The sequence below is a fragment of the Ostrea edulis genome, chromosome 9 (genome assembly GCF_947568905.1).
Source record: "Ostrea edulis chromosome 9, xbOstEdul1.1, whole genome shotgun sequence".
NCBI lineage: Eukaryota > Metazoa > Mollusca > Bivalvia > Ostreida > Ostreidae > Ostrea > Ostrea edulis.
Genome location: NC_079172.1, coordinates 40,049,014 through 40,074,546, shown reverse-complemented (window position 1 = coordinate 40,074,546; position 25,533 = coordinate 40,049,014). Strand labels below are relative to the sequence as shown.

Sequence of the window (25,533 nt, the reverse complement as noted above, 5' to 3'; positions counted from 1 at the left end):
CGTAAATATCTTGAGGAACTCCTTGTTTGTATTAGATATCTGACTAACTTACAACCCTTCACGTGAAGAAGAGTGATATTATGTATCTTGATACCTATTATCATACCTCTTCACGTGGATAGTAGTTTACTAGTCAGATATCTAACAGAAACACAGAGTTCCTTAAGCTATATGCAAAACACTTTAAATTTCAGGATGTCTGGAATCAAAAGGTATAAGTAGCTGACTTCATCGAACGTGATATCTGAAAATTGATTGCATATCAAGACACTTCATATAAAACCCAGTAATATCGGCAAAGATAAATTAGTCAGATATCTAATATATGTATTTGAAAATTGATGGCATATTAAGAGACCTAATATCACTCCACTTCAGGTGGATAGTAAATAATTAGTCTAATATCTAATACAAACACACAGTTTTTTAAAAGATATCTACAAAACTTTTAAAAATTTCAGGTAACCATCAATCAAAAGGTCTAAGTAGCTAACTTCCTTAAGCGTGATATCTGAAAAGTGATGGCATAATAAGATACTTAATATCACTCACTGTCATATGTGAGATGGTAAATTATGATATTCTAATACAAACGCAGAGTTCCTTAAGATATGTAAGGAAAACTTTAAGTTTCAGGCTACCTAGAATCAAATGGTATAAGTAGCTGACTTCCTTAAACGTGATATCTGAAAATTGATGGAAAATCAAAATACCTAATATCACATCTTGTCATGTGTGAATTGGTAAATTAATCAGATATCTATAACAAACACGGAGCTCCTTAAAATATTTTATAAAAACTTTAATTTTCAGATTACCTGCAATCAAAAGGTATAAGTAGCCGACTTCCTTAAACGTGATATCTCAAAATTAATGGCATATCAAGATACCTAGTATCACTCCACTTCACATGGATAGTTGTAAACTAGTCAGATATCTAATATAAACACAGAGTTCTTTAAGATATTTATAAAAAACTTGAAATTTCAGTTTACCAGGAATCAAAAGGTATAAGTAGCTGACTTCCTTAAGCGTGATATCTGGAAATTTATGGCATTTCAAGATACCTAATATCACTCTTCTTCACTTTGATAATTTTAAATTAGTCAGATATCTAATACAAGCTCAGAATTCCTTAAAATATTGGTAGAAAACTTGAAATTTCAGGTTACCTGCAATCAAAAGGTATAAGTAGCTGACTTCCTTAAAGGTGATATCGGAAAATTGATGGCATATCAAGATACCTAATACCATTCCACTTCACATGGATAGTTGTAAATTAGTCAGATATCTAATACAAACACAGAGTTCTTTCAGATATTTATGAAAAACTTGAAATTTCAGGTTACCTGCAATCAAAAGGTATAAGTAGCTGACTTCCTTAAGCGTGATATCTGGAAATTTATGGCATGTCAAGATATATAATATCACTCTTCTTCACTGTGATAATTGTAAATTAGTCAGATATCTAATACAAACTCAGAGTTCCTTAACATATTGGTGGAAAACTTGAAATTTCAGGTTACCAGGAATCAAAAGGTATAAGTAGCTGACTTCCTTAAGCGTGATATCTTGACAATTACGACATGTCAAGATACCTAATATCACTCTTCTTGACTTTGATAATTGTAGATTAGTCAGATATCTAATACAAACTTAGAGTGCCTTAAGATATTTGCGAAAAACTTGAAATTTCAGTTTACCTGCCATCAAAAGGTATATGCACCTGACTTCCTTAAGTGTGATATCTGAAAATTGATGACATATCACGATACCCAATATCACTACTCGCCATACGTATCGTTGTAAATAAGTTAAATATATGATATAAACACGGAGTTCCTTAAGGTATTCATACTGATCTTGAAATTTCATATTACCGATAATCAAAATGTATAAGTAACTGATTTCCTAAAGAGCGATATCTGAAAATTCGTGTCGTACCAAAACACCATCTATCACTTCTTGCCATATGTATAGTCGTAAATTCATCAGATATCTATACAAACATAAAGTTTTTTACGGTATTCACACTTATGTTGAAATTTCAGGGTAACTCGAATCAAATTGTAAAAGTAGCCGATATCTCAAAATGGATGGTATATCAAATGATTGAAGGTCTGAATTCAATCCGTATAACTTTTAAAGTAAACACTCAGTTGAAAAAGTTTATTCGTATTTTGCATTGCAACGTTATGTAATTGGGGATAATTGAGCATGAAATTTCATAGGACTCCTCGTCGTCTTTAGAAATAAATCTGATAGATAATAATTTTCAAACTCATTAACCTTTATCTGGTAGCGAGCTATCAGTAATTATAACTTTTATATTTTGTAGTAACTGGCTACGAGTAGCTAACTTTTCTTACTTTTAGTAGCTGGCTACTAGTAACTGGCTACTAGTAGCTAACTTTTCCTGGTTCAAGTAGCTGGCTACTAGTAGCCAACTTTTCTCTTTTTAAGTAGCCAGTTACTAGTAGCTGGTTACTAGTAGCTAACTTTACCGATCTAGTGAAGTCTTCCAGAGGAAGAATATGCAAACATTCGGTGATATTGAAGAAGTACACATGATAGTGGAAGACATGTATATATATATATATATAAAGCACTAAATAATCACAACTAGGTACTGAAAATGGTCGCCCCAGCCCGGGGTCGAACCAGCGACGTACACGGCACCCACCGCCTAGCAAGATTGTCAAACCAGTGCGGAAGTCCACTCGGCCACAACGACTTCCCTAAAAAGGAAGTTTTGTTATGCTCCAAAAGCGCTACTTATACACACTGATGCAATCTCACACAGTCGCTGTGTCATTCAGTGTTTAAGATATTTTATAAGGAGAGTGGTTCTCTCGATGCAATTGCATAGAATATTTAATATAAAGCACAAACAAACAATTATAACACCCAACCTTACGTTTACCCCTAGGATCTAAACGATACATGTGATAATCAATTAATTAATATATAAAGCACTAAATAATCACAACTAGGTACTGATATATATATATATATATATAAAGCACTAAAATGACCAACGACACGAACAACGAGACAATCTGTTCGTGTCGTTGGTCATTTTAGTGCTTTGTATAATTTTTTGTATTTGACCTTGTATCCATGTTGTGGATCCGACACTTTGAGGTGCTTTTATATATATATATATATAGAGAGAGAGAGAGAGAGAGAGAGAGAGAGAGAGAGAGAGAGAGAGAGAGAGAGAGAGAGAGAGAGAGAGAGAGAGAGTCCATTTTGACCTGCATGTGGTGTTTACGTCTCTCAACTTATTTGATACGCGAGAAAATGTTCTGCATGTGATCATTTTTAAAAAATCTAAGTAGTACGTAGGCCACTGGCATATTCATTGACGTCATGGAGGCTTCAATAAATTCGTTTATAGTAATTCTATGGTCGTTATAAGGAACCAGTTTGCAAATACAACCTGTCATTAGGTAAAATGTTGCCTGACGTGATTCATACCAAGTGTAACCGGTCACGGGGTAATGCTTACTCCTCCTAGGCTCGTAATCCTGCCTCTAGTGTGCCCAGATATTCATGTTTGCCCAAGACTAATTTTGCATTCTTTAAGAAAATATGAAATTGATCAACGTTCGTTGAGTTTTTGGATGCATCAAATAAAGTAGAATTTTGCTGTATTTACGTTACAATTTATATTATTTGGTCAAACAACATTATAAAGCAGTCATTAATATATGGCATGCAAAAACAAAATGATGTTTTTGAAGGATTTCAATTTCTGGAGAATGTTTTCCTATGAAATTCTCAAATCAAGATTTGTGAATAAAGCAAATATAACATTTTTATGAAAACACCTTAATTTTTGCATTATTCAAAAATCTTGATTTGAAAATTCAATGATTCATAGAAAAGTTCATGGTTCAGAGCAATATCAAAACATTAACAAATAGTTATGAAAAAAATTCTAAAAGAAATTTACTTAGGTGTCCGATGCCCTTAATTGCCAAATTTTAGGGACTATTTGCACCTTCCTAATGGCGATTGATGAGTAAGTGAATGAATAGATATTACAACTAGCTCTAAACAAACGTAATAACTATTCTGTAGAAGGCAACAATCTATATATTATCTATTGTTGTTAATTATATTTATTTACAAACATACTCTTTATTTCTAAAATTTAAACAATTCTAATGGTTTCCCTTGCTTTCTTCCAAATAGAAAAGAAAATTCTGAAAAGTTTATTTCCAAACACAAATTTTTTTGCATGTAATCTAACGTACGCTAAATATGTAAAATATCTCAAAATAACAAGTGAAGACAACGAACAATGGTCCATCTCATAAATGAAAGGTGAAGATAACCAACAGTGATCAATCTCAGAACTCCTACAAGCAATACAAAATAAATAGTTGGGCAAACACAGACCCCTGGACACAAATCCTATAAAGAATACAAAATTAAGAGAAGGACAAACACGAACCCCTGGACATACTAGAGGTGGGGACAGGTTCCTAGGAGGAATATGTATTCCTTGTTGATCAGTCGCATCCGCCATGTATTGCCAAATTCAATACATCATTTATATTTTAATGAAAAATTCATATGTAAGTACACTTACACATTGATTTGACTACAGATTACTCGGTTTACCCGATCGAGTTATGGGACGTATACGGCGCAGACAGGAATTTTTTTTTTTATTTACAACGCACTGAAGTTATCTTTCTTTCTGTGTGTAAACGGCACAAGTTTGAATTTCTCAGTGTCCCTTAAAGGTGAAGGATCTAGACCAAGCTGAATAGCTGTTACTAAGTTAGATTACAATCATTACAAACAGTATTTAAAGTGCTAAACGGATTTACGATAAAAATATTTTTTAATCGTTTGGTTCGGCTTTCAGTGACATTATTTAAATTCGTATCTTAAATATTGTTCTGCTTAATACTCTGATATGCATTTAAGACTCGTGTCCGAAAAGGGGTGAGGAAAAGAATGGTTATAATACATTTCATGACATTTAGTTATTGTGTAAGGAATGGAATGGTTATATTTCAGTTCATGACATTTCGTTATTGTGTAATATACAACACTGATACATTTCCTATCCATCATTTAAAAAAAAAAATCAACATGCTTAAATATTTTTCATTTTTGGTTTGATCTCACTCGTTGTTACTTATTTAAAATACTAGATAAAATCACTCTGCAGATAGAATCGTATATCTACATTAGTTTGCTTCTCAAGCTACAATATTTCATCCTCATGGTTTCGTTGAAATATTTGTGGCATAATAATTATATGAACATGGATTGAAAATCCCCTCTCGACAATGTGATAATTTAACAATATTATGATATGCCGTGAAGAACATTGTTAGAAGAATGTAGATGTATATACATGTAAGGAAAGTTAAACCCTTCTTCGTTTTTTATAAGGTACATCATATAACGCATCAGTGTCGAGAGTTCTTAATGATGGCTATCAAAACTCTAATTTTCTAATTTATGTATATAGAAAAAAATGTTCCAATGCTGATACCGTAATACTAGTTATTAGAAATAAAATGAAATACTAATTTGAATGAAAACCTATGAGAAGTTGGACAAACAGAAAATTTTGTTAGCCTAGTGTTATAAAAATTCTTTCGATTCATCAAATGAGTGTAAACTTCAAATTTTTGAAATTAGATAGAAAGATGAATTGGACACCCAGTGCATATGACCTTGTGTGTCTGCACGGTGCAAATGAACTGTGTTTTGGCAAACATTTAAGAAATTTAGGTTAAACGTGGAATTAATAAATGAATCCTTAATCTGCTTATCGAGGTTAAATAATGGTTCCAACCTTGTAGTCTGACCTACAAGTATACTAAACAAATATAAAGATCAGAAATATGTGGTGTAATTGAATTCTGCTATATGAAAAAGTGAATATAATGAGCAGTAATCAATCTCATAAAGCATATACAAAATTTAGTGTAAGGCAAACACAGAGATGGGATCAGGTGCCTAGGAGGGATAAGCATCCCCTCCTCACCGATTGAAACTGCTGTGAGCCCTTCTTGACTAAGTGTATACAAGGTGATAACACTTGTGCACGCAGTGGTTAACAACGTATTTCACGACTACACATATCATCCATTTATATATTTGCAGAGTAAGATTTGTCTCTGGAATGTTAGTGGCGTTTTGCCAAGTGTACCAATGTTAAAAACTATCCACATGGATATACATTTGCTCAATTTTACATTTATCGACGGATGTTTGTTCCACTAACATGAATTCTAATCTTACATAAACCCTCTCCTTCAATTTAATGTCTGTCAGTTTTACCAAAAGAACTCGATGATAATTACGTCATTTGCACTCTGGAATTTAATGATGAACTCGTATAACAAGAGCGATCCAGTGAAAGTAGATGATGATTTGAAGTCAAATTCATAGCTAATATCTAATTCAAATTTGTATACATATATATATATTAGTATTGTACATCAAATCCAAATGTTGATGATTTATATCAGGTAAATTTCCTTTTATCTCAAAATTTCCAGAGAAAGGACATTTCAGGAAAAGAATGACGACATATAGTGTATTTCGGTAGATGTAGAGTGAGAAATGTATTGGCATGTCTAAGGCATCGTAAGCTGCTCCGTGGAACATCATTGATAGGTTTATATTTGCAATTGTTTTAGGAAAACCTATTTTAAAATGTAATTTTATGTACAATGAACAAAGCTTTGTATTGTTTTACTTCTTCAATCGAGAATTAACTTCAGTTCTAACTGGTAGGATCCAGTTTAATGTATGTACATATAGAATTATACATTTAAGCCTTTAAGATGAATTAAGCTGTTTAAATTGAAAGTTTATTCTTTTTAGGACATTGGGTCAAATCAAAAGCAAATGTCCTCAAAAATTGAGGCAGAAAAGTATTAGCAAAACACACACGTACATGTACACTTACATATCGCAGCCTCCAAAAACTGACAAGCCTTTCATTTATTATTTTTAAGATTTTCAACACTTTACACCGTCATTCCTCAGGATGAATTAAAGATTGGACTTCTTCGCTTCATAGACAGCGGCTTCGTCAATAAGAAGAGACCTACAGGCCTTAACGTTCACCCATACAGGGATTTCCATATTTGCATACAAGCCTCAATTAGGAGTCTTTTATGCACATGTTTATGATTTTTCAAAATACATACAATTTCTATTTAATCAAAGAAGGATAAAGAATGGAAGTTTGAAGCATATAGATCATTTTAACATTTCTTAATCTTTTAAATACATTTTCATTATGTGGCCTTATTATTGGCTTTGTCCAAGGGTCTGCCCCCCCCCCCCCTCCCCCCCCTGTTCCAGGAGCCACGACTTTCACAATTTATATAGAGAGCTTTAGGGACATCATAATCATACCTTTAGTTTTTGTCAAATATATGTGGGAGTAGAGAAGAAGATTCACTATATGACCATATTGACCCAGCCATAGAGCCTGAGCCCCTGGTCCTGGAGCCCTGAATTTCACATATGAGGTAGAGAGCTTCATTGGCAACATAATTGATTATCCATTTAGTTTTTCTCAAATATGTTTGGGAGTAGAGAAGATTCATTAAGATTTAATAATTTTTCAATATATGAACATATTGGTCCCGCCCTAGGACCTACGCTCCTGACCCAAGTGCTGCGAAATTCAATATTTTCGCTTTTGACATAGGGCTTTATGAACATTATAACCATTAACAAAACTAAAATGATACCCCAGGGGTAGTAAGGTACAATTCACAATTTATATTTCTCTTATCCCAGAGAAGATTCTCACCAAAAAATGGTCACAATTGGCCTTGTAATTTTCAAGAAGTTAAAAACGTAAGATTGTTAACGGACGACGGACCAATTTTGGCTCCTCCCTGGAGTCGGAACATCTATCCCAGGGATCATGAAATTTACAATTTTGGTAGAAGTTATCCTGATCTATTTTACTGTGCATTTAGTTTTTCTTACACACGTGTTTTTGTAAAGACGATTTTTGAAAATTGGTAAAAATTTTGCCCCTCCCGAACCCAAGGGTGCAGGAATTCTGTTCCCCTTATCCAAAAGATGTTTCATTTCTGATTTTAAAACCCTTATTCCTGGGATCATCAAATTTACAATTTTGATAAAGGACTACATGTTCTTTTTAAATGTTAATTTAGTACTGGTATTAATGACACTATTAAAGAAGATGTTATCTAAATGTTTTACACATATACACTATATACTAAGTTTGGTCCCACCCTCTGGATAGAACCTCTATCCCGGGGATCGTGAAATGTACAATTTGTGTAGAGGCCTTCTTTCTCTATATTACTATGAATTTAGTTATTAATTAAGATCTGCGGCGATGGAGAAGAAAAATGGTAAATTTTTGGCTGTTTTTGTCCCGCCCTTAAGGCCACAGGGATGCAGGAATCCTCAAATTTGCAATTTATGTCCCCTTTGTCTTAAAGATGATTCATATTAAATTATGGTAGTTATTGAGATGTTAGAAATGTTTTATTGTTCACATATCCAATAAATGACCATTTTGGCCCCACTCTGAAACCAAAACCCCCACCCCCTAATACTAAAACCTTCAACCCTGGGAACATAAAATTTACAATTTTGGTAAAGACTATCTGTTCTTTTTAAATATCCATTTAGGTTTAATTTAGTATCAATAACACTAAAGAAGATGTTATTCGAATGTTTTACACATAAACACTAGTCTATATATAAAGTTTGGTCCCGCCCTGGATTCAGAACCTCCATCCCGGGGATCATGAAAATTACAATTTTGGGAGAAGCCTTCCTGTTCTATATCACTATGCATTTAGTTGTCATTACACATGTGCAGTTATAAAGAAGATTTTTGAAAAATAGTCAATTTTTGGCAGTTTTTGTCCCGCTCCTAAGACCCTAGGGGTGCAGGAGTCATAGAACTACAATTAATGTTCCCTTGTCCCAACGGTGCTTCATACCAAATATAAATAGAATTGGAATGGTAGTTATATAAAAAAAAAAAGAAGAAGCTTAAATTGTTCAATTGTTAACGGACAACGAACGACGACGGACGATATCAATTGCAATAGGCGCCTGAGTTTGCTCAGGTGATATAAAAATGGAAAATGGACATTTCAATATCTAGTGATCAGTCATCCAAAACATTACTTTGTTTTACTCCGCTCTGATCCTATTCACAAATACCTTGGAGTGGTATTCGGGTGTCCGAGTAGCGTAGAGGTAGCGCTCTCGCTTCTCACCGCTGCGACACGAGTTCGATCCCCGTTCGATCCCCGTGACCGGCAGTGGTTGTGTGTAAGAGGGTATGACGGTCGCCCGCTCGGGCACGTGGCTTTCTTCCGGGTACTCCGGTTTCCTCCCACATAAATGACCCCATAGCGCAAACATCCATGCATCAAAAGAGCCCCATTGGAAATAAACTTTCGAGCTTTCATGGGATATCTTTGGTTTCTATGTATGTATGTTTGTATGTATGTATATACTGAATAAACATTTATTTTATTTAAGTTGATATCAAAAATAATCTGGAGTTGCTCATTAACAATATCTTCGTAGTCTTTTGTGATCAGATCTTCTAACAGTCTATTGGAATTCCCATGGGTATACGTTGTGCTCCTTGATAGAGCCTATCTTAGACAATATCCTACCGGTGACACGATGAAATTAATTTTTGCGGCACACCGTTCCACTTAGAATAGTTTAAAAAGAAGCAAGATTTCTGAACGGTGTTTTCTCAGAATGTATCACATGTTCTAACTAAGCCTTCACATGAAGTCAAAAAGTTTGACAGATTGTTGCTTGGAAATCCGCAAGTGCATCTGTCTAGGGGAAATTTGAAATGGAAAATGTTCACTGTATATACATATACGACAAATTAGACACTTATTCGTTGATAACTCTGAGAATTATTAATCATTGAATATATGAAAGTTTTTGTGAATTACATGTACGTGTGCATAATTTTCCGGCAGAGCTTTAAAATCATTCACAGTGTTGAACAGGTTCGAAAATCCGAATCATGAAAGAAAAGAAATAAGTGTTATATCAAATACAATCTAATTAAAATTCGCATGAATGCGAGTATGGTAGCGAATCTAACATCTAATTTTGTATTGTCATATGCTTGTAGATCATGCAGTTGATGGTTATTTCTGTTCGTATATATTTCAATAGAAGAAATTTACATGTACTCGTCAAAGAATGGAATCAGGATTACAAAATTCAAGACAGGAAGGCTGCTAATAATTTGATCTAGTTATGGAATACAGCATAAGACGATCAGTCAATATTTCTTTTATTAGGGTATTAAGAAAAATAACACCATAAAATATTAACTTTGGTATAGAAAAAGAGGAGGCTAATCTCCAAAAATAACATGATAAATGGGTCGACCTTCTTTACATAAAACACCTCTCTTGTTATCATCGTTATATTTGTGAATCAAGCATTCGAGTGTTTGCATCTTTCGACAACAGATACCATGGTAAGAATTTTAAAATGATCAATGAAAATTTGAAGGAATAAAATGTTTAATCTTTCAAATTTTTAAAACATAAATGTTGATAAATATTTAATAGCTATTTAAATTGGTAGTCTAACATTTTGTCATCGTCAACTAAATTTAAGTCAGTCTTTCAGATAACCTACTATAGATGTAGAATGACAGAAAGGTTTCCACTTTATACTGTTATTAAATTTCATTATTTTAACAGACGACAATTTACATTTACTTTTTAATTCGCTTAATCTATATGCTCGTATCTATTTACTTGTTTCAAAACTGATCTTCCAAATATTTTGATTCTTTAATTCATTCATTTATAGTGTTTCTTTTTTTTAAAAGATATTCATTTATCAATTCATGTTATTTATTTATTCATTTGACGTCTCGAAATGAGTGAAAATTTCTTGACAGGACGTAAAACAATCAGTCTATCAATATTTATTCATTTATATATTCATGTTATTTATTTATCTGTTTTTGATTATTCATTTATATATTCGTTTTGTTTGTTTATATGATTAGGTTTATTTATCTTTGTGTTTATTCATTTATGTGTTTTTGTTTGTTCATGTTTATTTTTTTTATGTGTTTATCTATTGATGTGTTTTTGTTTATTTACGTGTTTGTGTTTATTTATTCATGTTTTTGTGTTTATTCATTCATGTGTTTGTGTTTATCTATTCATGTGTTTGTGTTAATTCATTTATGTGTTTTTGTTTAATTATCCATGCGTTTGTGTTTATTCATGTTTTGTGTTTATTTATTTATTTACTTATCTAAGGCTGTCCAGACGACAGTGTTGCTGTTCGTCCTAGCCTTTATCATCGGATCAGCAACAGGTCAACTTTTCAATAACCACAGAGGGCGTAAGTATATACCTGAAATTTTTATTGATAAATTGATAATTTATTATGAAGGTACTCTCATGAAAACTGGAATATGTTACATGTATATAAAGAATCTTTTCAGTAAGAATTGAAACATTGAAAAATATATACTCGCAATATTCATAGAAAAATATGTAGTTCTTATTTGCATTTTAATTTCCGTTGGTTTTATTTTTTCTCTTGTATAAGAGTTTTGGTGTGACTTTTTGTGGTTGTTATGGTGATTTCTGAGTATCAGATTGCATTGTTAAACACAATTGCCGCGCTGCAAATCATTATTTTATACATTTCACACGTACATATAGGTATACGAATATTACCTGCACTCTTTAATTCATATTTTGATTTAAGATGATGCAATAAAATGTTATCATCATTAATTATGATGCTCGTATACGTGACGTACATGTAATTTTACAGCTTGGAATGTGGTGTTCAAGCTTCCCAAGGGAGCGCGACCCCCGGGCTACAGCAGTATCAATGAATTTTGGACAGCCAGTGGACACTATAACGGAGAAGATGTCTCCGCCATGAGGGACTTCAGCGCCAGCAGTAAAATCTACAAGTCTAAATGGTTAGATGATTGGATGACCCGCAGTTTCTCAGCCGTAAGTATAATATCCAGGGGCGGATTCAAGATTTTTTTTAAAGGGGTTCCATCATTAATTTTGGTTTTCAAGGTGGATCACCCCTAAAAATGCGTTGTTTTACCCTTTTCAACAAAATTGTCTGACGAAAGGGGGAGGCTCCATTCCCTGGAACCCCCACCCCCTCTGAAATCATCCACTGATATCACATTGTATATCGATATCGCAGTTTGTTTAGCTGCAACTGTTCTATACACACAATGAATTTTTATTAGGGGTAGCAATATTGTTTATAATGATCTTAGAGAAGGTCCACAAACTAAAACACTGACGTTACTTTGGGAAAGAAGGATTTAGATACTCAATAGTGTCTAGAAAGAATATGCTTTGTAAGATTGTTTCGGGAATACGAGTGTTGTCATGAAATGAAATATCATGTAGTTTGTACTTCAGTCGTAATGAGTTCACCACGACTGTCTTGAAATAAAATAATTAAAAACAAACAGAATTCCTGGAGTGTTTAAGTGTGATATAACTGATACATACCCAGCCTATGGCTGGTCTATATATAGAGTAGATCCAACGTCCCATCCGAAAACTCCGACTGTTGTCAGATATAATCATAGACAGGGGAAGGTCCTTTGACTGTCGCAGGATAGAATTATAGTTGATGGTATGTACTTTGGCTGTTGCAAGATTTAATTATAGGCGAGTGAAAATCCTTTGTCGTAAAGCATAATCATAGGAGAAGTACACTCGTATCCTTTGATCGTCGCAGGATGAATTTAAGTTCATTTACTGAAGAAGTAATACCTCCTGACTGTCGCAGGAATTATAGGCGTGGTGCTACTCCTAGTATATCATGGGATAGAATTATAGGCGTGGGAATACTCCTAATGTGTCATAGGATATAATTATAGGCGTGGAAATACTCCTAGTGTGTCATGGGATAAAATTATAGGCGTGGAAATACTCCTAGTGTGTCATGGGATAGAATTATAGGCGTGGGAATACTCCTAATGTGTCATAGGATATAATTATAGGCGTGGAAATACTCCTAGTGTGTCATGGGATAAAATTATAGGCGTGGAAATACCATTAGTCTGTCATGGGATAGAATTATAGGCGTGGAAATACTTTTAGTCTGTCATGGGATAGAACTATAGGCGTGGAAATACTCTTAGTCTGTCATGGGATAGAATTATAGGCGTGGAAATACTCTTAGTCTGTCATGGGATAGAACTATAGGCGTGGAAATACTCTTAGTCTGTTGTGAAATAGAATCATAGGCGTAGGGATAGTCTAAGACTGTCGCAAGATAAAATTATATACATAAGATTGCCCCTTGTAAGTTGCAAAAATGACTCAATGACGGTAAAATCGTTAAACTTTTGTACGATTTCCATTCAATATGTAAGAACCTGAGACCTCCTGATACGTAAATATAAAGGGAATGCGCAGTTATATCGTAACATATTTGACGAACGATCTAGATATACATGCAATAAATCTACGAATAAACCCGAAAATTCTTTATCTTGATGTGTAATTATTTCCGTTTAGCTTATTTTCTCCATTCTTTAGGTCCGTCTCTCAGCTTACAAGGACAATAAAGAGGTAGCGTATGTCGTGTTTGACAGCATGGGTAAGAGCAAGAACGAGTGGTTAGACTGTAACAACATCATCGAGTCCAGCTATACTGATATCACAACAGCCACCAAAAACTACTGCGAGATGAAGTGAGTCACTCCAATGTCAATTTCACCCATTGGCAAATGCAATGCCCCATTTTGGTCCGCTCTAGAGTATATTTAAACCGTCCCATTTGTATAGCAGCTTGTTATTGACAAAACAGTAAAAGACCTGTAATGGTACTTTTATTGTCTTTCGCGAATATGCATCCCAGCATACTACTCACATCCTTTCGTATTTCTTAGGTGTGTGTATCGAAATGGCGAAAATAAAAACAGCGCGTGATGTTTATTTGATGGATTCGGGTAGTTAACCAGTCTGATTAAAACCAGCCAACCCCCTTTCTCCTATCGCCTTACGACGATAGGAGAAGGGGGCTGGTTTTAATCAGACTGGGTAGTTATCCAACCAAGTGCGAAAACTTCCTTTGCTGTTTTATCTTTACAGAGAAATACGCAATATGTGTGTATACCAAAATTGTAATGATGTCACAAGTTACTCTTTATAACTAACAATAGCAATGGAGAACAGTTATAACCTTACAATTATACCACTTGTATCATACGTATTTTGATATTCCATCTATTTAAAGCCCAAATACTGGACGACGTACTTTCTTCATAAACCACGACTACGGCGGTTGTAACATAGACTCTGGTTGGATGATGCTAAAGGATTATGACGCCACCACGGAGTGCACGGAGTGGGACGTCATGGCCGGAACCCCTTACTTTTTCTACTCAACCACGACATCCTATCAGACCTGGGCAACGGGTAAGACGAATTAAAAATAAATCTCATTTATATAAGATTAAAATTTTATCAAAATAAATATTTCAGTTCTATTGAATATATAGGATGATATATAAATCAATTTGTATACGGGAAGATAATATTTATTTAATGTAATTTTGCTTCATTCAGAGCCTCTGGATAGGTTTTCTAACACAACTATTAATAACAAATGTTTATAAACCTTTTTTTTTGTCATTGAAATAGTAAATCATAAATTTGGCGACAAAAATTTTCAACACCAAAAAAAATGACAGTTACTATTGCTTTTTAAAAAAAATAATGGAAAAGAATTTTGTTTGCCATAGGGACTTAGTATATATTTGTGATATTGTTTTATTTTTTAGGAAGCAAGGGTACTGCTGATGTAATGGTTGTTTCTGTGATGGGTATGTAGTAGTAATGTAGAAAACTAAAAATAAAATAAAAAAGAAATAAGAAAATGGGATTAGTGGACCACAAACGATAGACTTGTGAAGACGAATGTATCCAAGCGCATCGTTACTTAGATCGAATTTTGTCTGACATGTTTCATACTTGTATTGTTGACCGTTCGTTATATATACTGATTTTGACTACGGCATTATTCCATTTACCTGATCAAGATAGAGGGCTCACAACGAGTGTGGCCGGTCGACAGGGGATGCTTATTCTTCCTAGGCACTTGATCCTACCTCTGGTGTGTCCAGGGGTCCATGTTTTATCAACTCTATTTTGTATTCCTTTTATGAGTTAATCACTACTCGTTATCTTCACTTTGTAATGTACGAATAACATGCAACTCAATTTGATAATACAATTTAGTGTACAATCTTGAAAAGCTTAAATATTGGCCAAAATGGAAGCCAGTTTTGCACGATTTCAGGCATATCTATGAAATATTTAAGGTAACGAACGCGGTTTGCTTCACATCGATCCCATAAGGAGCGACGGATGAGGTCATGGAATCCGGAAAAAATCCCAAATCAACTCAAGCTAAAAATTTCATCCATCTGAAAAGACGAGATCTTTCGCAATAATTCTAATCCAATCTTTTCCGGAGCTTCCTAATTAAGATGACTACCACGGAGCCTATGGCCAATGTAACAATGTTTGTTTACGCAGCGTCCCGCAGCAATACATGTCTACAGACCCCCACCCCCCCCCCCTTTCTAAACCAACCTGTGGATGTAAAAGTAATAAAAGTTGACATTTACGTTCAATTTTACTAGAATAAAATCTTAGACTGGCTTATCTTTGTAATATCTTAATGTCCGTTTCTTACGGTCCACACATGACTGTATCGTGGGTCAATGTAATCTTGTTTTGTCAATATTACGCTTCAACTCATTGTAACAACAGCAGATCTTCCACTACGCTGTGAAATCTTTACAAAATTCAAAACACGAAGATAGTTTTGAGAAGAAGAAAAGATTCATGATAGTTTATTTTATCGTAATAATCCAAAAATCGGGTTCTTGTGAACTTGGATTAGAAATCTCTATTTATTGCCGACTTTGTACCACAGCATTATAATACAATGTTCGTTATCTTCAGCTTTCATTGGGCTTGAGAAAAGGGCATGTATTTCATAATCTCCAAATCTAATCGCGAAAATACCTGGAATTATTCAAATAGTGGATTGATGAAATAAAGGTCCGATATTATCATGATATACACGAAGAAATACACCAATCGTTAGATTACTGTGAACAATCTTATCTAGTCTTTATATTCATTATACATGTATTTGTATAAATTCTGGAGTATTGTTTAATCGTTTTCATTTACATGTGCATATTCATTATACATGTAGTGGTATAAATTCTGCAGTATCCTGTTAATGTTTAATTATGCACTTGTACAGCGTGGGACATGGTGTTCAAAGGAGTAGAGGGGGTCCCCCCGCCCCAAGGAGGCCTGAGGCAGCTGTGGCAATCCTCAGACACCCTGAACAGTGACAAACCGTCCGCCCAGACCCTGACTAAGGCTCCTAATCTGGTGTACAAATCCAAAAACGTGGAGTCATGGCGGAGCATTCCTGGCTTCTTCATTGAAAGTGTATGGACTGAATATTTATCTTATGCGATAATTCACCAGATATTCCTTTCATCCACCCCTTTTGATGTGCTAAAGCAATAGAAAGCAGAATTATTTCGTGTAAAATGCCTATATTCTTTGGCTATTGTTATCTATTATTCAATATGATAATGCCAGTTTGCGGGTTTTTTTTTTTTTAGAACTTTTGATTTACACAAATGCACTGGATTAAATTGAGTGATATAAGAGCTTTAATTGGAAAATTACTTGTGAAATATTGTTTGAAATATATTCATTTCCCACTGTTCACACGTTAAATACGCTTATCACAGGTTAAATACGCTCATCAGAGGTTAAATACGCTTATCACAGGTTAAATACGCTCATCAGAGGTTAAATACGCTTATCACAGGTATAATGCGCTTATCACAGGTAGCATACACTTATCATAGGTTAAATACACTTATCACAGGTTAAATATGCTTATCACAGGTTAGAGACGCTTATCACAGATCAAAAACGCTTATCACAGGTTAAATCACGGGTTCAGTACACTCATCACAGATCAAATACGCTTATCACAGGTTAAATACATTTATCACAGGTTGGATTTGCTGATCACAAGTTAAATACACTTATTACAGGTTAAATACGCTTATTTCACCAATGGTGTTGAGGTTGCCTTTGTTATTTTTGATGGCCGTGATGCTGACAAAAACGGCTGGTTCAACGATGATCGAATTCTGTATTCGTATTGGACAGATATCATCGGGTACACAAAGGTCGGATCCAGCATTAATGGGTACGAAATCCTATTATGTTAAATAAAACAATGCCATTTCTTGCTTTCTGCAAATTAAGAATTCAAACTGATTTCCAAACTACTAGAATTTCCTTTTCCACATGTGACTTATCTTATACACACATCCTAAATTCATACTTAATATATTATTCATACCCCCGCAACAAAGCCTGGGGTTGTTACTCTAATGTTTCCCAGGTCTTAATTAAGTTACCTAACCCTGCTACTATTAGACTTCGCATACTGACACGACATGGAATGAGAATTGTTTGTCTCTATTCTACATTCTCCACGTCCCTCTCTTGTAAAGATGTCACCAGCTTCTGGTGATGCAATACAAATTAGAGGGATATCTAGCCATATCAGTCAAAAGGTCAAAGGTCAGGAGAACTGTACTTTGATATTTCACACACATGCATCATGGAATGAGAATGACCTCTATTGATTTTGAAATCATTAGGTCAAGTGTCAGTCATACTGGACATGCATGTTGAAAAATTATTTTCAAGTCTTGAAAGATTTTTCATTTCATCATTTTTCTTATATGAAGACTTGTCATGAGATGAAATTATCTCTATCAATATTAAATTCAAAACGTCATATGATTTTCCTTTCCGCATGAAATCACCAAAACCACAGAAGCGGGCTCATCGTGGGATGAGAAAGAACTCTGTAGATGTCGGGTTAAAAGGTCAGAGGTAAAGAAAACTGGATTCGACCCCGGGGAAGGAAAATGTTATTTGATTTGCAAGTGTCTACCCCCTTCCCTTTGGTTTACAATTTCAGACTATATCAAGGAAGCATAATGCACCCTTCATATCTCGATCTGCACTTTATTCCAGTCCTGCTTGATTGTGTGACATCAGTCCAGCTAGAACAGCTACATGATTAATTCACGCTTTAAATAATTACCAGACTGTCATTCCAAGCGGTTTTTCAGCAACATATCATTTCGTACGTTTAATGCCAAGATTTCGTTTCGTTGAAGTGATGGGACTCGAAGATTCTGTGTTCACAAAGAACATGGAGGATGTCCAAATGACAAGGCCTGGATGAACATTCTGGACTCCTCGGATTCTGGCCAGCCCTGTTCATGGGATAAGAATGTCAGACCCCGCCCATACTTCCTTTACAGTAAACAGAAAACATGGGCTCTTTGTCAAGCCAGTGAGTATTCTGCAGCAACAATGATGAATTTATAACAACAATGCTGAACAGTGATGAAGTACGATTTAGAATTCATAGAAAGCAAATAAATATTTTCAAATATGTTTCTTTAAACAATGAGAGAGAGAGAGATCAACAGATATCTAAATGAGCATATGTTTCACTTTTAACTCATCTGTAAAGTTCCATTTATCTAGATGGTGCTTGGAATGAGGCTGAATTTCCTGCTGCAGAAACTATGGCAATATTTGTAAAAGGTACATCAAATGTATGATTGGTGTGTGTGATAAATATTCAGGCTTATTTTACTAGAAATATACTTCAAGGGTTAAACAGTATTAGTTACACAGTTAGTTAGTGACCTGATACGGAAAAATACATGGTGTGAAAAGAAAACCCGTATCGGGCGAGGCGAAGCCGAGGCCGATACGGGTTTTCTTTTCACACCATGTATTTTTCCGTATCAGGTCACTAACTGACTGTGTAACGAATTTATCACGTCGAAGACCTCTAACTGTATATGTGGGGGTCTATATCATACAACTTAGTCAAATGTCTTTCCTTTTGAAACGGCTGCAAGTCGAACCCGACGATAAATAAAATTACTCGCCCAATACGGATTTTACTCGCATGATACGGTTTTTTTCACGGCGTCATGTGACCAAGATCTGACCAATCAGATTTCAACAATTTTGTCTGAGGCGTGATAATGCGATATACAATGTAAGGAATTCGTGTTAGAGATGTTTACCACTATATATGAATGTCAATTCTTGAAACCAATCCCTAGGGTAAAGCATTCTATATTAAGGATGTTTACCACTATATATTCTGTAAATCCCAGGTTGGCGGATGGTTATGAAAATTGCTCACGCAATGTCTATTTCGCCGGCCTCCTCTGTCTACGACCTGTGGAGTGGAACGTACACGCTCAATGAATTTGACACGGATGCGCTGACCATCGGCACGGGGACAAAGACCTACAAATCCAGTGTAGTGGACAACTGGAATGACTACCATATCTCAGCGGTAAGTGTGACTACCGGATCTCAACGGTAAGTGTGACTACCACATCTCAGCGGTAAGTGTGACTACCACATTTCAGCGGTAAGTGTGACTACCACATCTCAGCGGTAAGTGTGACTACCACATCTCAGCGGTAAGTATGGCTACCACATCTCAGCGGTAAGTATGGCTACCACATCTCAGCGGTAAGTGTGTCCACCACATGTCAGCAGTAAGTATGTCCACCACATCTAAGCGGTAAGTGTGACTATCACATCTCAGCAGTAAAATTACTACCACATCTCAGCAGTATGTGTGACTACCACATCTCAGCGGTTAGTATGGCTACCATATCTCATCAGTAAGTGTGACTACCACATCTCAGCGGCAAGTGTGATTACCACATTTCAGCGGTAAGTATGTACACCACATCTCAGCGGTATGTGTGACTACCACATCTCAGCAGTAAGTGTGACTACCACATCTCAGCAGCAAGTGTGACTACCAAATCACAGTGGTAAGTATGGCTACCACATCTCAGCAGTAGGTGTGACTACCACATCTAAGCGGTAAGATTAACTACCACATCTCAGCGGTAAGTGTGACTACCACATCTCAGCAGCAAGTGTGACTACCAAATCACAATGGTAAGTATGGCTACCACATCTCAGCAGTAGGTGTGACTACCACATCTAAGCGGTAAGAATAACTACCACATCTCAGCAGTAGGTGTGACTACCACATCTAAGCGGTAAGCATAACTACCACATCTCAGCGGTAAGTGTGACTACCACATCTCAGCAGCAAGTGTGACTACCAAATCACAGTGGTAAGTATGGCTACCACATCTCAGCAGTAGGTGTGACTACCACATCTAAGCGGTAAGAATAACTACCACATCTCAGCGGTATGAACCACTATCACATCTCAGCAGTAAGTGTGACTACCACATCTCAGCAGCAAGTGTGACTACCAAATCACAGTGGTAAGTATGGCTACCACATCTCAGCAGTAGGTGTGACTACCACATCTAAGCGGTAAGAATAACTACCACATCTCAGCGGCATGAACCACTATCACATCTGAGCAGTAAGCTTGACTACCACTTCTCAGTAGTAAGAACCACTACCACATTTCAGTGGTAAGCATTAGTACCACATCTAAGCGGTAAGCAACTAATTCCTATAAAATGTATCATAGTCATCTGAACTCCAACAAAGACAATTTCTTATTTACTGCAAAATGATCTCGAAATGAAACACGCAAGCTTTAATTTGTGACCTCCATCGCGATTGGGTTTGCTGACAAAATAACAGTAGAGAAGTATTTAAACGTCAAAGCGACAGAGTAGATATCATTGTTTTTCAAACTTTTTTAGGTGAGAGTGAGCTACTACTCCAAAGGGAAGGAGACAGCCTATGCGGTGTTCGATGCCCACGGTGTTTCTGACAAGAACGGCTGGTTTGACTGTAAAAACCTTTTATATACAGCCTATGACGATCTGAACCGCCTAAAAACTGTATCCTATTGTGGAATTCCTGGGTAATATTTTACTTGTTATTTTACCTCCAAAGGAGAATCTATCACTCGTGTATAGACGTGACTAACTTTTATTTTTAGTAGGGCCAGGCTTTTTTTCTTTACTTATTATGGAGCTTTGTAGTGAGGATATGTCAACGCCTACCGTGACACTGGACCTCCGATTCTATAGCAATATCCGAAAGACCCGCGATTCTCACTCCTACTACCGGAGTTTGGCGAAGGAACAATCTTTATTCATGTTCATCGCCATAGCTCTGACACAGCGCGCCGGGATCATTGATTGAACACGGGCCCTTCCATTAGCATTCAAATGCCCTAACATCTAGACTACAGCGACTGATCATATAGGATCTCTCTCTCTCTCTCTCTCTCTCTCTCTCTCTCTCTCTCTCTCATTTTACATAAAAGATGTTGTGACGTTTTATAGGTTTATATTTTATATTCATTACCATGTTACATTTGAGATTTATGAAAACTACATTAATGAAAACTTCACTGAAGAAAACTTCATGCTGTAATATTGTTGAGGGAGCGATTAAAGCTGTAGAATTTCTTTTCCTAAGAACCAGTGTATATTCGTTGTTTTATTTCAAATGTCGCTATCCATGCAGGGATGGAAATCTGCAAAGGCGTTTCTTCGTCCAGAACAATTACGGTGGGTGCCAGAACGATGCTGGATGGTTCCTGGTGGTAGAGAAAGACTCCTGTGATTGGGAACGAAAAACTACTCGTCCGTTCTTCCTGTACAGTGGACTGACGGGTAGAGATTTACAAGACAGTGAGTATCACAGCTGATTCATTCATTTCCTTTTAATTTGATAATTGAGATGCGTGTAATAATAGTGATTGGATTCTCATATGAATATCAATATGCATTAGTCACTGAGGAATGTTTGAAAAGATTGAACGTATTTTTCCAGATATGGTGATCGCCGATCTCTTCTTAATTTCCGTTGGTAAGTCCATTAAAGCATATTTATGAATTCAAAGAATTCGTTATATTCGTGCATATTATACCTAGGTACAGCAATCATTATTTTACCTGTAGATATACATGTAGGTGTGGTGCTTAAAAATAAGGGTCTTGCTAGATCTGCAAATCATGAATCAAAAGAATCGATCATACAAAATAAGATACAAAGTAATTCTAGGACCGACATAGTTATGAACAGTGTTCTTAGAATGATAATCCTAAACCCTCTGATATTAGATCCAAGAGTTGTTTACACAAACTTCCCAAGACATTTACTGAATTCCTTTCAGAGAATTTAGAGATGTCTTGCATGAAAACTTAATTTTAATGTATTTAAACAAATTTATCCACAAATTAAATTTCAACGTTCTTTAAATATTTCAGTGATGGACAATTGCTACCCTAATCCATGTCAAAATGGTGGCGTGTGTTATGACGAGGGAATGGACTACACATGCACGTGCACGGGAGATTGGTTAGGCCAAAGATGTACTGACAGTAAGTTTCTCTGCTTAAGATCTAGACCTTTGAATTTGTCTGTATTAATTTTGCAAACTGTGCGTACATTAATATAGGCTATATCAAAATAGAGCAATGAATTTAACATTATCTCTCATTTTGTAGTTCCAATGGAACAAACTGAAGGATTTCAACAAAGTTTATAAAAAATGTGGCTCAGTCAATGTCATCCATTTTTAGGAAAGAAATATTGAACTCGGATGTTTCCAATGTCAAGATCATTCTACTTAAAACATTAGATGCTTCTATACCTACAAATTAGTAATTCTTACCAAATAACAAAAATGCACAAGTTGAGCATTTCCGTGTACTTACAATGTAATATAATTTCATGTCAAATGCTTTCAAACATAATATGACGTCGTTTCAATTTTGAAATAGGATGGTTGAAATGTCATCTGGACACGTGCACCACTTGAGTTACAAATATGTATTATCATATTAATCAATATTAAGATCATTATATTAAGGCCATTGTAAAAATCAAGTATTTTGGCGAGAATTCAGACTTTAAAATCCAACGAAAATTTTCAATAAAATATTCGTTTTAATCCAATTAGAAAATATCAGCATTCTCCCAAAATAATAAATATCATTATTATATACTTTCAATTTCATCTCTTCTCTTTTCTTTAAAAGTTTGCGGGCATATATCACACGATATATGTCCGGAAACATTCCGGCCCGCAAACATTACGTCACAATCAATACACAAGTAAATTACTACGTCGTTAATTTTAAAAAAAATTCGTGTTTTCATCTTTTACTCAGTTAAACCAATAAAAAATATTATTAAAAATAAATTATTGTTAGTTTCTAAATGAAATTGAAAGTATATAATAAAAAGGTTATAGACTTTGTATGGGGAAATATGACGACCTGGTTTTTTGTCGCGGACGGACCTCGCTAGCTCAGTCCATCTACGCGCCAAAAACTTGGTCGTCATATTTTCCCATACAAAGTCTATAACCTATAAGTATTTTCCTTTACGTAAATAATTCCAATCAGCGAATATCGATCTTTTTTCTCAGAAAATATCGGGGTGTTTTTTTTTTTCCAATCACAAGATTTCAGTTTCTTCTTTTTGTAAATATCCAAGTCTATTCCCCCCAATCAGTGAATATCACTATTCTCTCCAATACTATGCAGTCATTCAATATCAATATTTTCTTAAACAATGACTATCAATATTTTCTCAGAACAGTGAATATCACTATAATTCTTCCCAATAATATGCAGTCGGTCAATATCAATATTTTCTTAAACAATGGCTATCAATATTTTCTAAGATCAGTGAATATTACTATTCTCTCTAATGACTAAGCATCGTCATTTTCTCCAATCAATAAATTATCTCCAAACAATGAATATCAGTATTTTCTCCAGTCAGTGAATACCACCGTTCTCTCTAATAAATATTTATGTCAGTACAACCTTTCATTGTGTGATTGCTGTCTGACGTGTTTCATACAGATTGTTAGGCCGTTCCTGGCACACTATTTTGACTGCAGATAACTCCGTTTACCTAATCAAGATAAAGGGCTCACGGTGGGTGTAACCGGTCGACAGGGGGTGTTTATTCCCCCTAGACACCTGACCCAACCTCTGGTGTGTCCAGAGGTCCGTGTTTGCCGAACTCTCTATTTTGTATTGCTAATAGGATTTATGATATTGATTACTGTTCGTTATCTTCACCTTTCATCAATACTACCATTCTATCCAAACAGTGAATATATGTTGGGTTTTTTTTCTCTAATCAGAAAATGGTGCTTGGGGATCCTGGGGATCCTATGGATCGTGCTCTAAAACATGCGGAACCGGAAAGAAGACACGGACAAGGACTTGTGACAGTCCCGCTCCCATCGGAAGTGGGGCCCCGTGTCCTGGTGACGTCAGTGAAGATGCCGACTGCAATACCCAACCCTGCCCAGGTATTTAGAACTTACAGTAGTCTACCACGTTTATTGATATTCGATATCTGCATCACAGATTTGTAATCGACACCTCTGCCCCCTGTTGTGTTCTGTGCATTTATTTCGTTTTCATCTATATCATCTACTCTTTATATAACCTCACATTTTGATGATTTCTCAAATTTGATGATCGTTAAAAAAATCCAGTTTGCCAATGCAACCTGTCATTGTATCGAATGCTGTCTGACGTGTTTCATACCAATTGTTAGGCCGTTCTAGACACACTGATTTTGACTACGGATGACTCCGTTTACTTGATCAAGATATAGGGTTCACAGCGTGTGTGACCGGTCGACAGGGGATGTTTACTCCTCCTAGGGACCTAATCCCACGTCTAATATATTCAGGGGATCTTATTTGCCCCCCCCCCCTTTTTTTGTATTGCTTATAGCAGTTATGAGATTGTTCACTGTTCGTTATCTTCACGTTTCATGATTTGGTTAATAATTTCCACATTCCTTACAATAATGATTTGTTTAAAGTTTGTAGAAAAGTGTCATTAACAAATGTATTGAGTCATTTATTGACTTATGATGTGATTGTGATTTGCAGTTGATGGTGAATGGGGGGACTGGAGTCCCTGGGGCACGTGCACCGTGACCTGCGGAGGAGGAGAGTGGTCCAGATCCCGCACATGTAGCAATCCAGCTCCAGCTTACGGAGGAAAAGATTGCGCAGGGGATATATCGCAGTTCAACAATTGTAATGTAGATGCCTGCCCTACTGTAGCAGTTGGACAATATCAGCAGGTGTGTAGCTGAACGTGTCACGGTGTTACAATTTAACCAGAGGTCTAATCAATGACCCTTTTCATGATGAGTGCACCCAGCTCAAAAGTGCATGACTAGTAAAAAAAACTTGTGACACGAAAGTTTGAAGATTTATCAAATGACAAGAACAGATTAAGTATGTTGTAATTTTAAAGACAAAGAGATTCAAGCAGTATATCAGATCCAATTGTATTCATGGAAATATTACCAGGTGAAAGGAGGCAGTGAATTTATTTAGATATTCCATTTTTTATTGATATTCTGAGTGACACTG

At 35.6% G+C, this 25,533-nt stretch overlaps 1 protein-coding gene across 1 annotated transcript in view; it reads left to right on the top strand.

The window, feature by feature from the left end:
* The first annotated feature begins 10,227 nt into the window (after positions 1–10,227).
* Positions 10,228–25,533, top strand: part of LOC125660474 (sushi, nidogen and EGF-like domain-containing protein 1) — a 62,495-nt gene continuing 47,189 nt past the window's right edge. Inside the window, exons 1-14 of the mRNA XM_056149182.1 lie at positions 10,228–11,397; positions 11,839–12,026; positions 13,590–13,744; positions 14,290–14,471; positions 14,837–14,878; positions 16,336–16,529; positions 17,153–17,310; positions 18,299–18,477; positions 18,675–18,734; positions 19,322–19,506; positions 20,861–21,024; positions 21,636–21,802; positions 21,945–21,980; positions 22,382–22,495. Of these exons, the coding sequence (XP_056005157.1) occupies positions 11,259–11,397; positions 11,839–12,026; positions 13,590–13,744; positions 14,290–14,471; positions 14,837–14,878; positions 16,336–16,529; positions 17,153–17,310; positions 18,299–18,477; positions 18,675–18,734; positions 19,322–19,506; positions 20,861–21,024; positions 21,636–21,802; positions 21,945–21,980; positions 22,382–22,495 (1,963 nt within the window). The 5' untranslated portion in view covers positions 10,228–11,258. The remainder of the gene's footprint in view (positions 11,398–11,838; positions 12,027–13,589; positions 13,745–14,289; positions 14,472–14,836; positions 14,879–16,335; positions 16,530–17,152; positions 17,311–18,298; positions 18,478–18,674; positions 18,735–19,321; positions 19,507–20,860; positions 21,025–21,635; positions 21,803–21,944; positions 21,981–22,381; positions 22,496–25,533) is intronic.